We start from the raw sequence: 16490 nt of genomic DNA, 5'->3' as shown, positions 1-16490 counted from the left end.
TCAAACAGCAAACGTGCTCACCAGATGAAGTGTCCGATACACGGAGTCACTGTACTTGGCAGTGTTTTCAATCCTCGGCTTGCGCTTTATTTTCCACAGTGCAGACATCATGAGGAATCTATGCTCAAGGCCATCAGCTCTACCACCTGATGTGTTCCACCCGGAAATGCAAGTTTCTTAAAATACCCCAAATGCCTTCCAGCTCGGAAGAGAGCATCCTCTCGTGTGGACATCCCATGCTGACTCTCGCCTGAAAACCTACAGCCACATCTCCCTGCAGCCAGGGCAGCGCCAACGCCACCCTGCAGGCAGCACCTGCTTCCCGTCAGTCCCCTCTGGGAGGCTGTCAAAGGCTGAAGCGTGGACAAGAACTCATGCGTTGATTTCACCTGACTAAACAACAAAACTTCCTGAAAGGGAGAGCCAAACAGGCAGGAAAGCAAAGCCCCAAATGCTTCTCCGGCCTCTAGCCTGCAGCGGGGATCCGCTGATTGGCCGGCACCCTGCCCTGCAAGGGAATATTCAACCTGCCTGGCTCCCACAACTCTGAACGCCCTCCTCCCAGTGTCAGAAGCCGGCTCTCAAACACAAGATGCTTCTTTAAACAGAAAACAAAAGAGCAGTGCATAGCTTCACATTCTGCACTATCGCTTGGATACAAAGGCAGACACTTCTGAGAAGATAACACTAGGAATTTAAAAAGAAAAATCTTCTGAAAATGGAGTTGTCCAGAAAATGCCTCTAATAGATAAGCTAAATGGCAAACAAAATCATAGCTGCTGAGGGGCCTGGAATGCAAGGCACAAGACTCCACTGGCCTGTGCTAATTAGCATTCACTTCCCGAAACAGCAGTTTTCAGATGAGAGCAGGGGAAGGGAGACAAGGAGCCCAGTGGCTGTCACCCACAGTCACCAGAGGAAGGAGGCAGCCACCAAGAGAAAGGCTGCTAGGCTGCCCCTGCCCTGTGACAGCCCCACCCCCAACTGTGACATTCCAGTACCACCACCGCACAACAACAAGCACACAATTATCCACTTGCTCCACTCCAAAAGGCCATGCAGAGCAAAATCTGCTATTATAAAAACTCGGGAAAGACACAGAGCTTCTGTTTATCTTGTCCAAGACTATGTAGAATGGCTCATTAAGGAAGAATAGAAAAATAATATTAAACAAGAGCCTCAAAATCAACAGCCCTCTCATATTCAGCTGGAAAAAAAATGATTACTTGTATCTATCTATTCACCTATCCATCTACATTTTTACACCTAGGCTGTTGGATTCAGGCAAGGCTAAGATGACCCTTCCACATTTAGATATTTTACAATTTAAAAATTAATTCTGAATTTATTCCAGAAAAGCTACGTACCAATATAGGAAATGCACCAAAAATTTTTAACCTTAATAAAAAAACTTAAGACATTTACTTTTTCTTGGGGCTGGTGCTGTGATGTAGTGGATTAGGCATCCGCCTGTGGTGCCAGCATCCCATATGGGTGCTGGTTTGAGTCTCACCAGCTCCCTGTTGGTGGCCTGTGAAAGCAGTGGAAGATGGCCCAAGTGCTTGGGCCCCTATATCCGCATGGGAGACTCAGAGCAAGCTCCTGGCTCCTGGCTTCAGATGGGCTCCGATCTGGTTGTTGTGGCCATCTGGAGAGTGAACCAGCAGATGGAAGACCTCTCTTTGTCTCTCCCTCTCTCTGTCTGTAACCATGCCTCTCAAGTAAATATATAAATCTTTAAAAGCAACAATATTTGTTTGTTCTTACTTTAAATCATAAAAAGACACCCAGAAATATTAAACATTAGAAAAATTATTTAAGTGGTTAATCACTGTGTATCTAATGGGCCTATAACAGTACTAATAAACCAACTTCTTCTTTCAACAAAGTCAGATATTTAACACTAGACCTTAACAGTATGACCAGAAAGTGGTTCTGGTACAGCCATTACCACCAGAAGGCATGGAGCCAACTAGAACTTCATCCTTATTTCGCCTCTGTAGAGCTGTGTGTCCTTTGTTTAACCTCTGTTTCATTAGCCTCAAGTATAAAACAGGGAAGATAATTTTATAATGACATCAATAAAGTAGGAAAAATACTAGTATCGCTCTCAAGAGTGCTATGAAGACAAGAGGAGTTCTTATAGGACAGTGCCTGATAAATATGCAATATTAAGAATTACTTCTCATTCATTATTAATCTTTCAAAAGAGGAACCAGTCTCCAAGATCTGCTCATTCAATTTAAGTTTTTGCTTTCAAAAATTGCAAATGAGAAATTTAACTCATCAAAGACTATTCTGGCAAAATATTTCAAAGGAAACATCTGAATCAAGCCAAAACCAGGAGGTATTTCTTGGTACAGAATTATAAGGTGCTCCCTACAGCCAATCCAGCAAAAACAGAACGGGACTCTCTGGTGTGAATGCAGTCTACTGCCTGATCTTTAAAAATATTCGCCCCAACTTGTCAGGAATGCTGAGGAAATTCTGTCTCTTTAGAAAGCCCACAGTGAATTTCTTCAGGGAAATCCAGGGGCAGCGCCGCCTGCTCTACCTCTGCCGCTCTGTTCTGGGGCAGATCGGGGCCAGGCTCCCAAGATGAAGTCAGAGACATTTGGGATCAGTCGACACAGCCCTGGGGCCTCTTCCTTCCTCTCCACAGCCAGAAGCTCATATTATAGTGGATTCTGTTTAGGACCTAATGACTCACTGTATTTAAAACGGAAACAATTTCTCTTAAAATCCACAAGAGGATGAGAACATTGAGCCATTACAATGAGGTAAAAATGATCCAAGTCAGAAACTATTCAGAAATAAAAGCTTTCAATCCATTGAAAATAGCTATTTTCCTCCATCACATTAGAAATTAAAAATTAAAAATTTTACTCTAATAACTTAATACCTTTCAAAATATCTTATCTTACTTTAGAAATATCTGTTTCTCTTAAGAGCAACTGGCCAAAATGGGTAAAACTAATGTAAGGGCCACATGAGTAAAAAATAACTTTAGGCAATTTTTGCTTTGTTTTGTTTTTGGCTTTGAATGAAACATGCATTTCCATCTATCTGTTTTTTAATTAATGATCAATAATATAATGGCTTTTACTCCACAACTATTAACATACTTTCAAATGCTTTTTTTTTTTTTTAAACTGTGCTCAGCTTAATAAAGACCAAGAATGACAATTCTGTAGTGGAAAGAGAAACAAACAGTAAAATAAATGCTAAGTATAGTCAGACATATGTATCCAAGAAAGCCCTACAAGAATAGTTTAACACAAAGGAAGACAAAACAGGAAAGATATAGAAATGTAGGTTTCTAAAACAACAGTTCCAGGCACAGTGGGCTAAGACACGGCTTGTTATACCAGTATCACATATAGAGCCAAGATTCGAGGCCCAACTGCCCCAGTTATGTGGTTTGCTCAGGTTAAATGCCCGGTAAATATCAACCAAAAGACTGAGAGAAGGGAGGAGGGATCGGCATAACTATGTCAACCACAGAGTAGAACAGATCAGGCATAGAAGCAAAATCACACGTGACTGTGTTGGGGTAGGAGTGTCTTGGATACAAGAGACACAGAATATTCAAACGTCAGGGTCTGGCATCAAAGAGGCAGGAGAACTTTCTCACAGTGCTCAGCCTAGGCTCGATCTATCTGGATTAACAATAATAAAGAAATGTTTCTTTCCCTTTAATGTTGAAGATGCTCACCTCTAACAAGAGCTGATCATACATGAATCAGGAGGAGTTCATTACAGGAACCCTAAGTAGCACACAAGCACAGCTGACTCCATCACACACACTGTGGATGCTGTTTCTCCCACACAAATGGAGATGGAAGGAGGAGATAGGATGAAATTAGGACATTAACGGGGAGCTCCAGCAGCGGCAGAAATTAAAGAAACAGGACTTGGTTCCATGATGATTGATTTCTGCCCCATATTCTCCCATACGGTTTGTTATCAAGGCTGCAATTGGGATTTCATATCCTGCTTTGCAGCAACATCTCAGACGTAAAAACGCTCAGTGCCGTGGAGGGGCTGCCTAACCACACACAGCTGCGAGGTGACACGGCAGTTGTGACTGCTGAGTGGCTTCAGACAGGAGATGTGAAAATGAAAAGCTCTCACCTTGCCGCTGTGATCAATCTCATCAGAGGATTCCGTGTCCGGCCCTTCCGTCTCCTCCGGAGCAGTCTCTCCACTACTGCCTTGCTCGCTGCAGAACCTGTGTCCTGTCAGACGAAAGCACAAGAAACCATGGGCGGCCACGTCCAGCAATGGCTAAAAGCCATCCCTGAGTGTGGGGGCCTGGGTCAAGCTTGGGGTATGTTCCTATACTGTTAAGTACCCTACATGTAAGCTCCATGATCTGGGTTTAATCGGTGGTGGCTTTCATCATTACTACCATTATTATTTCATATTACAGCCTTATCATGTATAAGGGCACTTCAAAATGTTTGTGGAAAATGGGATTAAAACATAAGCACACCTTGGTGCCAAAAAAATTGAAACCCATGCATAGTTTTGCCATAATATGCTTTTTCCATAAATATTTCAGACCCCTCCTATGCCTGGTTTTCAAAAGGTTTTGCACCAAAAATTCTACTTTTCCATGAACTTCTTGAAGAACCTTCATAATACATGATATATAAATAAATAAAATTTGTTCATAAATTAATTTCCATCATAATTGTTATGGACTGAACGTTTGGGTCTTTCTGCTCAAAAATTTTATGTTAAAGCTAACCCTGGGGCCGGCGCTGAGGCATAGTGGGTAAAGCCACCACCTGTAGTGCCAGCATCCAATACGGGCACCGGTTCGGGTCCTGGCTGCTCCACTTCCAATCCAGCTCTCTGCTATGGCCTGGGAAAGCAGTAGAAGATGGCCCAAGTCCTTGGGCCTCTGCACTCACGCAGGAGACCCAGAAGAAGCTCCAGGCCCCTAGCTTTGAATTGGCACAGCTCTGGCCATTGTGGCCAACTGGGGAGTGAGCCAGCAGATGGAAGACACCCATCTCTCTCTCTCTCTCTCTCTCTCTGTAACTCTTCTTTTCAAATAAAAATAAATAAACCTTTTTTTTAAAAAAAAAAAAAAAAAGCTCTAACCCCATGTGACTAAATTTGAAGGTGGGGATTTGGGAAAAGTAATTAACGTTAGATAAGATCATGAAGGGGAGAGTCTCATGGTGGAACCAGAACCTTCATAAGATGGTGAGACCAGAGCTCCCTCTCTCTCTCTCTCCACCATGTGAAGACACAGTGAGAGGGCAGCTGTCTGTAAGCCAGGACAAGAACCCTCACCTGGAGGCTGGCGCCATAGCTCAATAGGCTAATCCTCCGCCTTGCGGCGCCTGCACACAGGGTTCTAGTCCTGGTTGGGGCACCGGATTCTGTCCCGGTTGCCCCTCTTCCAGGCCAGCTCTCTGCTGTGTCCTGGGAGTGCAGTGGAGGATGGCCCTGCACCCCATGGGAGACCCGGAGAGGCACCTGGCTCCTGCCATCGGATCAGTGCGGTGCGCCGGTCGCAGTGCGCCAGCCGCGGCGGCCATTGGAGGGTGAACCAACGGCAAAGGAAGACCTTTCTCTCTGTCTCTCTCTCTCACTGTCCACTCTGCCTGTCAAAAAGTAAAAAAAAACAAAAACCCTCACCTGGAAACTGAATGGGCCAGCATCCAGATAGGGGGACCTCCTAGCCTCCAAAACTGTGAGTAATAAATCACTACTGTTTATTATGTACTTTGTTATAGTAGCCCAAGCTAAGACAATAATTTATAGCATTTATATAATAAATAAATAAAATGTATATATAATAATTTTATATATTACAAACAACTCATTTTTTACCAAATTAATTGATGAATTCGTTCATTAGTTGTTGAAGTAATTGAATACACCACATACCACATGGAGCTTATTGTCTCACACTGATCACCAAAAAACAAAAACCTTATTGTCTCACACTAATCACCCCAAAAAACCCCACAACATCTGTTTTTGCCAGCCCTGGACAAACTATGAGCATCTTATCATACCCACTCTTCCAACCACGTTGTATGCAAAAGTTCGACTGTCTTCCTTTCCTACTTATTAAGGGCCTAAGATAGTGGTTTGCCACAGTGTTTTATAACACTGGAGAACAGAACAGTAGAATCACCTTCCCCTGGAAGGCTTCTCAAATTTTCAAGGCTAGGATTATAAGGCTTAAACTCATGCAGGGATTTAATTCCCAAAGTCATATGTTAATGGTATTAAGAGCACAGAAACTTAATCACAATGGTGTGGCGAGATGGGGCCTTTAGGAAGTGATTAGGATGAGATCAGTCATCAGGGTGACTTCCTAAGTACAGGGACAGAAACCAGAGACACAGACATAGACACACACACATGTACACTCTCTGTCTCTTGCCATGCCATGCTCAGCACCACCTTGAGACTAAGCAGCAAGAAGGCATCACCAGATGAGACCCCTGGACCTTGCAATCCCAGAACTGTGAGTCAAAATAAGCCTCTTTTCTTTACAAAGTAGCCTGCCACAGCATTTCATTATAGTAAAGGAAAGCTAACACACAGAACATCTGGATCCCAGGGGCAGCCACGTTAAATGCAAATTCTGATATAGTAGGCATGCCCAAGATTCTGCATTTTTTACAAGCTCTGAATGATACTTGCCAATATTGCAGGTCTACCATACTTGGAATAGAAAGACTCTCCAACACTTGAAAAACCTTGTCTAGGGGCAAGCATTCGTCACAGGGCTTAAGATGCCACGGGGGTTGCCTGGAGTGTGTGGTTTTGAGTTCCTACTCTGTATTCCAACCCAGTGTCCTGAGTATGTGTATCCCAAGAAGGAGCAGGTTCAAGGACTTGAATTTCTACCATCCATGTAAGAGAACCAGATTGAGTTCCTGACTCCTGCCTTTGGCTTGGCCCAGGCCTGGCTTTGGAGGGCATTTGAGGAGTGAAACAGCAGATGAAAGATCTCTGTGTGTCTGTCTCTCTTTGTGTCTCTGCCTTTCAAATAAGTTAGATTATATAGATAAATTTATAGGGAGGAAAAAAGTACTGTAGCTGAATCTGAGACAGTGGCTTGAGTGCCCTTGTCTTAAGAGTATGCCTGGCTCTGAATCAGAGACCATGGCACTAGCAGCACTATAATCAGGTAAGAGAGAAGAATCTAAAGCAGAAGGAGCCTGGATGAAGGCTTTAGTCTGCCAAGAGGCTGGCTTACTCCAATGACACCGTGTGATAGCCATTAGCTGCTTGTCATCACTTCGTATTCAAATGCCAGACTTGCTGAGAAGTTTATGGGGGGAGGGAACCTCTGGGCAAACCTTGCCCCAGGTCTTTCCTCCTGCAGAATGAAGCACCCCATGTGACTAGTTTCTGTCTGCTTTTCCTTTCTTGTTCTGGCTCTTGTATTTTCTTGAATTTCTTTTTATTACTCGAAGTTTCTTCTTATCAGTCAAAGAAAGAAGCTCAATGAACTTGGCAGCCATGAGCTATGTCACAGAATCACCTTCATCAGACACAAAATGGCTGAATACTTGTATGGGGGCCAGAAGGAAGGGCAAGAGTGGAGCCCTGACATGCAGCAGCTGACAAGCTCATTTAGGGACCCTAAGGCAGCAGCTCACAGAGCTAAGCTTTCTGATCACAGGAACCATGACACACTCAGTACTAGATACAGGGCAGCCACGCTGCTCTCCTGATGGCGCACCGTTTACCTTCGCACCTGCAGAAAGGCAACCTTGCTGAGATGATTAATTCACAGGCAGAGAAGTCAATCTTTGTGACCCTGCATCATCCCAATGCTTATCACCTGCCTGGGATACAGCTCACAAAATCAAGGGAAACGAACAAAAGGATTTCACTTCTAACAATCCTGTGGGCTGCATCTCTCTACTTTTACAAAAACTACAGAAACACTAAATGAAATTTCATTGTAACACAGAGCTGAGCTCCAAGAAATCCCCAAAAGCTACAAAGAAGACAAAGAGGCTCAGGTGCCCATGCCAGGGTTCATGGAGACCACTTATCACACCCCAGCCCCGGAGCAGTGGTGCCCACGGGGACTGGGAACCTACGGGGTCATCAGGGGTCAGTTCTCTGGGACAGAAATGTGCATGTGGTGGGTATTCTTGGCATCAAGATTCCTGGCTTCTGGGCACTAAATACTCCTAGGAGACCCCAGTTTCTATGGCAATCAAAACTGCAACCCCCATTTCCTTCCCAGAAGCAGCAATCCCTAGTTTGGGATGTACTACCCAGCAGTCTTTTTCTAAAATTTATTTGAAAGGCATAGACACATACAAAGTAAGAAAAAGGGTAAGGGAGAAGGAAAGGGATGGGGAGAGGGGAGAGGAATATTAAGAACTTCCACCTCTGGTTCACCCTCCAAATTCCCACAAGAGCTAGGACAGGTCAGGCCTGCCTGAAACCAGGAGCCTGGAACTCAATCTGAGTCTCCCAAATGGGTGGAAGGAATCCAACTACGTGAGCCACTATCTGCTGCCACCAAGGCAGGGTGCACAAACATCAGCAGGAAGCTGGACTTAGAAGTGCAAATGGGACAGGAATCCCGATAATCTGATATGGGATGAGGGCATACCAAGCAGCAACTTAAGCACTACCCTAAGCATCTTCCCTCGGCTCTTGGCTCTTCGTTTTAACCTTAAAGCACACAAGTCTTCACCAATATCAATCTACATCTGAGCAGATTACACTGACAGTAATTTTCTTAGAACTAAATTTTTTAGGGAACAGCAAAAAACCACTAACACCAAAGATGGCTTTAGAGAAGAAAACAAGACGGAGGTACTTTCCCTACCAGATATCAAGACATATGAGAAAGTTGTGGTAACATAAAGCAGTACAGGCCTGTCAAAGAGACAGGTTAACTCATTAACAGAAACCCTACCCTCACACAGAAGTGTGATACACAGCAGATGTACCATCACTGACCAATGGGAAGGGAATGGAATGTTTGATTAATGTTGCTGGGGTTCTAGATTAGCCACATGGAAAAACATAACATTGGATCCTAACTATCAACACTCAAAAATCAGAACAGGGTACGCATCAACCACAATGTAAATAGCTCAAACTGTAAATGTTTTAGAAGAGAATACAGGGCCAGCGCTGTGGCATAGCAGGTAAAGCTGCCTCCTGCTGTGTAAGATCCAGCTGCTCCACTTCCGATCCAGCTCTCTGCTATGGCCTGGAAAGTAAGTAGAAGATGGCCCAAGTGCTTGGGCACCTGCACCTGCATGGGAGACCCTGAAGAAGCTCCTGGCTCCTGGCTTCAGATCAGTGCAGCTCAGGCCATTGCAGCCAACTGGGGTGTGAACCAGCAGATGGAAGATCTCTTTCATTGCCTCTCCTCTCTCTGTGTAACTCTGACTTTCAAATAAATAAATCTTTAAAAAAAAAAAAAAAACAAGAAGAAAATACAGAAGATGATGATTTGGTTTTTGGGGATGAGAAAAGATTTTCTTAGAGCAAAAATTGTGGTGCAGCAGATTAAGCCACTGCCTACGATGCTGGGATTCCATATCCAAACACTGGTTCAAGTCCCAGCAGCTCCACTTCCAATCCAGGTCCCTGATAATGAAACTGGGAAAGCAGTGGAAGTGCTTGGGCTCTTACCACCTGTAAGTGAAATCCAGATGGAGTTCTGGGCTCCTGGCTGTTGCAGCTATTTGGGGAGTGAACCAGCAGATAAAAGATCAATCTCTCTTTCTCTCTCTGTAACTCTGCCTCTTAAATAAATAAATAAATAATTTAAAAATATTTATCAACTAATGTACAAAAGACTGAAAAATCACATTTTTAAAAGTCAAAAACTTCTATTTGTCAAAAGGCATCATAAATGCAAAAAGACATGCCAAATGCTAAGGAAAGTTACCTTCCATATATACATCTAACAAAACATTAATATCTTAAGTATAAAAGAACATCTATAAACCAACAACTACATGTATGCTTGATTCTAAACCATCTCTTATTTTACACCACTATGTTATGATTACTGCCCTTAACTGAAGATAAATTTCAAGCCACGGCCTCATGCGTCTTTGCAATTTCTGATCTTGACTCTGAGCCCACCAGAGATAGAGCCCCCAAGCTGAACTTTTGAGAATGAGAAGCCTCAAGGAGAAGAGGTCTGCAGACCAACCACCAAGCAAGCACACCAGTGAAGCCAACCTAAGCCATCAGCCCCAGTCAAGCGACCTCATGGCAAAGCTCATGAGTGACTCTAGAGAAAACAGCAGAACAACCAACTGGCTGAGCTCAGACCAAACTGTCAAGCCATAGAACAGCAAGCAAATAAAATTGTTATCTTGGAGTGGTCTGTTAAATAGCAGCAGATAACCAATAAATGATTAGGGGGAATTAAATAGACAGCAAAAGACAGAGAGGCAGGAGTTGACAGTAGGATGGCTGAAGACAGCTGAGGAGAGACAGCAGCGCAGTGGGAGCAGGGAATTCCAGTGAGAGGGACAGGTTCTTGATCCATGCTTTAGGTCTTTTCTAAACATCCCCAGCTTACGAGGCTTAACCAACATCAAGTTTTTGGGAAACCCAGTTACACAAACTTTCTACTCCACCTTCCCACATGCAACAAACACTGAAGGAATGATCTTTGTTCCAGATATTCTTACCCTCACAGACTTCCCAGGAAACAACACCCCAATAGCTCTGCTGACAATCAGAGGGGGAGAAAGCCAATGTTAAGACTCGAGACAGATTAAGAAGATGTAGCCAGAGCAAGGGAACTGCCTGTCTCCCAGCACTAAGCACATGGCCTGGCAGAGAGAAAGCTTGCAGAACTGAGAGCAGGGCTAAATTCACAGTGGACCAAAGACAAACAGAAGTCCAGCTGGGCAGCCCCAAGAGTGAGTGGGCACAGAGAAGTGCTGGGGCCCCTGTGGACAGGACCCATGAGCCACCTCAAAGGCTCCATAAATGAATTTCATTGTTGTGAAAAGGTAAAACCATTTCTCTGCCTTTTAAGTTCCTTCCACATCCTAATAATGTCTTTTAATGACTGAACAAAAGCTCTGCAGCTAGCACATCCCACGTACCATTAGCAGAATGGACCCTGATGAGATTGGGGCAGTACAAACATTTCACATCAATGTGAGTTTGCATTTAGATTTGCCTTTGACTGCTTTAGATAAGACACACATTCATCTTAATTTCTTTCAGGCACATGGACCTAGATTTAAAGGAGCAAGAAAACAATCTTTGCCTTATGAGATATGTTAACTAGGTGTATGAAACATATTCTTCAATTCAAACATTTCCAAAGTGAATCAATTACAATGTTGATTTTTTTATTGGGCTCTTCTTAATACCTGAGTTTATACCTAAGGGAGAAAAATGATTCGGGGCAGGGACGATGAATTGTTTGACACTGCCAATAAAGATACTTAACTGGAATTCAATTGTTAGGCTATGCTTTTACTTTGCCTTTCAGTCATTTTCCTATTATATGGTTATTAGAATTCTACATGAAAACACTTCAAAATGTTCCTAGAAAAATGGAATCAAAAGATAAAATTATTTTGGTTCAAAAATTTTTTAAATCCACCTATAGTTTTTTCATAATACATCTTTCCATGAACTTTTTGAATATTCTTCTTATATAGGACTGCAACTTTGTTTGCATCAAAATAAACTTTGTATGCAGTTGAACACACACACACACACTGTAAAATAACTGGGGAAGAACTACATATACACAGCAGGAGGGAAAATCATCACAGGTTCATCTGGACAAATAATGTCTTCCCAAACTTCCCCAAATCTCAGTGTCTCTGTATCCTATAGAGAGGAACTTTTAAGTGCAGAAAAACTACATTTAGGCTTTAGTGATCCCATCTGCTTGCCGTAAAACTGAAATATAAGGTGCATTAACGCTCTTGAAAAATACAAAAATAAAAAAAAAAGAAAAATACAAAAATGGGGGCTCTGAAAACTCCGAAACGACATTTTCTTCCTCACACAGGAATGTGACAGGTGCCACCAACCAAATCTCAATGAAACGCAGGCAGGCCTGTGCTGGATGACAGAAGGCACAGTATGTAGACAGCTTCCCAGGCACACAGGGCTCTGAATTTTATCAACAAACAGGGGACCCTGAGCTGCTTGCAGCTGCAGGCCTCCAGGGACTCTGGGACACGAGAACGTATTTGTAGGGAGATAAATCTGCACACTTGTTCTTTCCTGCTGCCCCTTCCTGCTGCCTGCCTGCCTCAGTTTGCAGAATAGAGCTCTAGACCACCTCCACACCGCATGAGACCAAGCTAGCACCTTTCGTCTACCCATTACCACACAGACCACCTTGTCAACTTAATCTCGGCAGCTGTCCATGCATGCCCATGATTCCTGACCCAGAACCGAGGTGCCTTCGATTTCCATGGCTATCACAGAAGCCCGTTCTGTTAAGCAGATGTCATTTAATCTCCTTCCTGCAGGAGGGGGCATCTGTACTTACTGCAGCCCACAAGCTTCCGCTCAGCACCAAAGAGATGGGCCTCAGGTGTATCGAGGATTCTTACTCTCCAAGTCCAAGGGTGGCCCTAACTGTCTTTAACATGCAATGGGCTTTCTCCAGCTCAAATGCAGGAATACCATTTTTCCAATCACAAGCAACTTCAGTGCTTGGAGCTCTGGTGCTTTCCCTGTAATACTGTGAGCTCCTCACTGAAACCAACCAAGGCCCCCACTCTGCCCACATGGTCAAGCAAACTTCTAGTGAAGAGAGAGGAGCCCTGGGATCATCACAAAAGTAAAATGAATGTGAGCCCTTTTAGCACAACTTAAAAAGAGAGAGAGAATTAGATGTTTGAAACCTTAGACATTCTTGATGCCACTTGAACTATGATTACCACAATTTCCATAAAAGTTGGGGTTTTGCATAATTACTGATTAAGATATCTTTCTCTCCTTGGTGAATTTTAGCAATCTATACCCTGTGCCAGAACACAGTTGGGGAAAAACTCAACACACAGAATACATATTTACTTTCCTTCACTCTTCCCTTGTATCAAAAAGGGGGAGTGGATAGAGAATCACAGAAAAGGGTTTTTATGTTGGAATTCTTTCAATAAATTCTTAAGAACTTTTTTTAATTAACAAAATTATTTCAAATCCAGTTTGCTTTACTGTATTGATATTTCAGTGCAGTATTTCCCTAACAAGTTCCCTAACAAGTACCTTCTAATAAGGTAGGCCACTGGTTTGCAACTGGGGTAGATTTTGTCACCCAGGGGACAGCTGATAACGTCTGAAGCTATGTTTGATTGGCACAACGTGGGGGCAGGGTACTGCTGTCTGGTGGTGGCTTGGAAGAACACTGTTGAACATCAACACACAGGACAGGTCCTGATAACAGAGAATTCTCGGGCCCAAAATTTTTACAGTGCTGGATAAGATTAGTACTCAACACAAATCACACAAGAACATAAGAGAGGTTTTGGGAAAATTCACACAAACACACTTTTGCACAACTTCCTGCCCCAGCTTCCCTTCACTGTAAGAAGTTCGCTAGAATAACAGCCACATAAGGAGCCATCTTTCTGTCCTGCCCATCCTCCTAGTATATATATAAACAAATGATTGAAAAGAAAGAAGATGAGAGCAGTGCAATTTCAACAACAACTCATGGATGCCAATGGCCAAGGACAGGAAACAGTCTCAGAGAACACACAAGACAGACGCTCCTAAACCTACACAGTAACCCACACATTATGCCTCCTTCTAATGCTCAGAAAGGCACGGCAGGGAATGTACCCCACACCACCAACACACTTTCTCAACAGAAGCCACCTCGAAGCAGATTAGGACATTATCAACCAACTAGAAAAGGTCTGCACATCACCACAACATTCCGACTATTTTATTCCGCAAAGGTAGAAAAGAAGAAAAATGATTCACCTCCAAGAAGAATTTGATTCAACCCCAAGAAAAGGGCACCAGGGGCTCACACTGTAGCACAGTGGGTAAAGCCACCGCCTGCAGTGGGAGCATCCCATATGGATACCGGCTCAAGTCCTGCTGCTCCATTTCTGATCCAGCTCTCTGCCACGGCCTGGGAAAGCAGTAGAAGATGGTCCAAGTCCTTGGGCCCCTGCACCCGTGTAGGAGACCTGGAAGAAGCTGCTGGCTCTTGGTTTCAGATCGACAAAGCTCTGGCCATTGCGGACATCTAGGGAGTGCACAGCAGATGGAAGATCCCCCCCTCCCCCACCGCCTCTTTGTAACTCTGCCTTTCAAATAAATAAAATGAATCTTTTAAAAAGAATAAAGAAAGCCCCACCAAGAAGAAGTAAATCTTGAGCTCTGAAAAGGAGCCCAGGAATCTAAGCAATCCAGATTAGAGAATTCATTTCTTCCTACTTGGGAAAAGAAAATACAAGCAAGGTATAACTCACAAACTGAGTTACCAGGGAATGTACCTGTTGTAGATGGAGGTTAGAGAGTGGGCAGTGAGTGAGAAGACCATACAAAAGAGAGAGCAACCTTTGGTTAACAAAGCCAGATTTCCACATCTTCCCTAAGAGACTGATTTAAATACAAAACACTGAGTTTAGCATAGACATCCTCGCTCTATTCTAAACACTTGACATTTAAAACTCATGCAATACTCCTAACAATCTAGTAAGATGGGATTATGCTACTATCCCCATTTCATAGATGAGGACATGGGGGTACAGAGAGACTGAGCATGACTTTTTCATGGCAATGAAGTTAATCAACATTGAAATGGATTCAGTCCAAGGAACTCGGTTCCAGAGCCTAGTCTTAGCCACTAAGCTGTTATGCTCCTAAACAGGAAACAAACCTTTATATAAGTAGGTTTAGAAACAATGCAATCTTGAAAGCTAATCACACACCTAACTCAAGGTTTTCAAGGGAGGACCTGGCCAAGACTGTACACTTCAGCTTGTGAGGTAACAGGAGCTCAGTGGGTCAAGCTCCATACAGAAAGGCACCTGCCAACTCACATGGACTACAGGGTCCCTGAAACACTCACTGCAAGGACCTTTGTCAAAGTCGCAAACATCTGGAAGGACCACCTTAAGCTGATCCCCGTACCCAACCTCAAACCTGCCACTCATGATACTTCTTATTTTTAGTTACTTCTAAATTTAGATAAGGATGTAGTCCAGCCTGCCCATTGCACACATTTTCTCTCGTTTTCTGTTTTAACTGCGGCTGTCTGTAGATACGACTTTAGCTCTGCCTCACTATGTAGCGATCTTTGAGGCTCCTTCTTCCTGTTTCCTCACTTCCCCCTTTATCTTTCACTGTTAAGTAGGGGCCAGGAGGTGAAAGAAACCAGAAAGCAGGGAGGACGAGAAGAGGGACAGGCGTCCTGGTGCCTTTGCCCTTCCAGCCTATTCAGTCGGGCTGCTAAATGCTAATAGGATTCAAAATCCCTTCTGGAATTTTCGAATTTTGAGCCAATTTAGAAAACTTACAAGAAAACCAATGCCATGACTTTACTTTCTAGTTTTATTCTTGCATCACTTTGACTCCTTCATTTGACCAAGCAGACTTTCTTCTGGAGGACTTTAGAACACACGGCAAAATATTAGACAATGAAGCAATTTAAAATGAAGAACTAGAATGTAAACTTGAGGACAGGGCTATATCACAGTCATCATTATACTTTCAGCATTAAAATAAATACTTAACAAATGTCCCTTCCACATAATGATCATGTAACTGGGGAAACTCAAAGGGATGAGTGACTCTTCTAAGGATGGTTCTAAACCTGCAGTTTTAAGTGCTTTAAGCAAGGATTGGGGAGGTTCCAATATGGTGGATTATGGAACGACATACTACACCAGGCTAGGGATAAATAGTAAAAAAAAAAAAAAAAAAAGGGTGTGTGTGTGAAGAATTGGAGAGAAAACTGCACTGGAAAGCCTACAAGAGGAAGAGGAATGCCATGGACCTGTGTGGAGGGTGCTGATGCACAGCACGAACACAAACACATGCACAAATGCAGCAACTGAGAACTAGAGCAGACGGCAGCTAGGAGATGGAGGTGAGACCAGATTGCAGCAACCTGTGGTGAAATAGCAGGAGGGAGAGCATGGCATGCGTCCAGACTGGAGCCCTGGGGGATAGTGGTTGCTAGTGGTTGCCCACAAACCCAGAGGAAGTAGAGGGTGCACATTTATCTCACTCCGACTTCCCCACAACAGTGCCCATTGCCTGGGTGAAAAAGGGCAGGTGCCATTTTGAGATTGGGAGACGGCTGCAAGAAGCCTTTGTGCATGTACACAGCAACTGGCTGAGACAGGACGCCGTCTTCTTGGCAGCACTGGCAGCAACAGCAGGGAAAGAGCACCATTCAGTCAGTGTCTCCTGTGTGCACATGTGATCCAGGGATTCTAGCAGAGGGAACAATCTGCAGTCCCCACTGACTTTGAGCCTGGCTGGGAGGTGGTTGGGCAACCACGCAGGAT

The 16490-nt window shown here is 43.7% G+C and overlaps 1 protein-coding gene across 5 annotated transcripts in view; it reads right to left on the bottom strand.

The window, feature by feature from the left end:
• Positions 1-16490, bottom strand: part of TIAM1 (TIAM Rac1 associated GEF 1) — a 454781-nt gene that overhangs the window by 40261 nt on the left and 398030 nt on the right. For all 5 annotated transcript variants that reach the window (XM_062206186.1, XM_062206194.1, XM_062206213.1 and 2 more), the window contains one exon: positions 4135-4238. In XM_062206186.1, coding sequence (XP_062062170.1) covers positions 4135-4238 — 104 coding nt within the window. The remainder of the gene's footprint in view (positions 1-4134; positions 4239-16490) is intronic.

Source organism: Lepus europaeus, chromosome 2 (assembly GCF_033115175.1).
Source record: "Lepus europaeus isolate LE1 chromosome 2, mLepTim1.pri, whole genome shotgun sequence".
Lineage (NCBI taxonomy): Eukaryota > Metazoa > Chordata > Mammalia > Lagomorpha > Leporidae > Lepus > Lepus europaeus.
The sequence above is the reverse complement of the archived record's forward strand: the minus strand, read 5'-3'. Positions and strand labels throughout refer to the sequence as shown.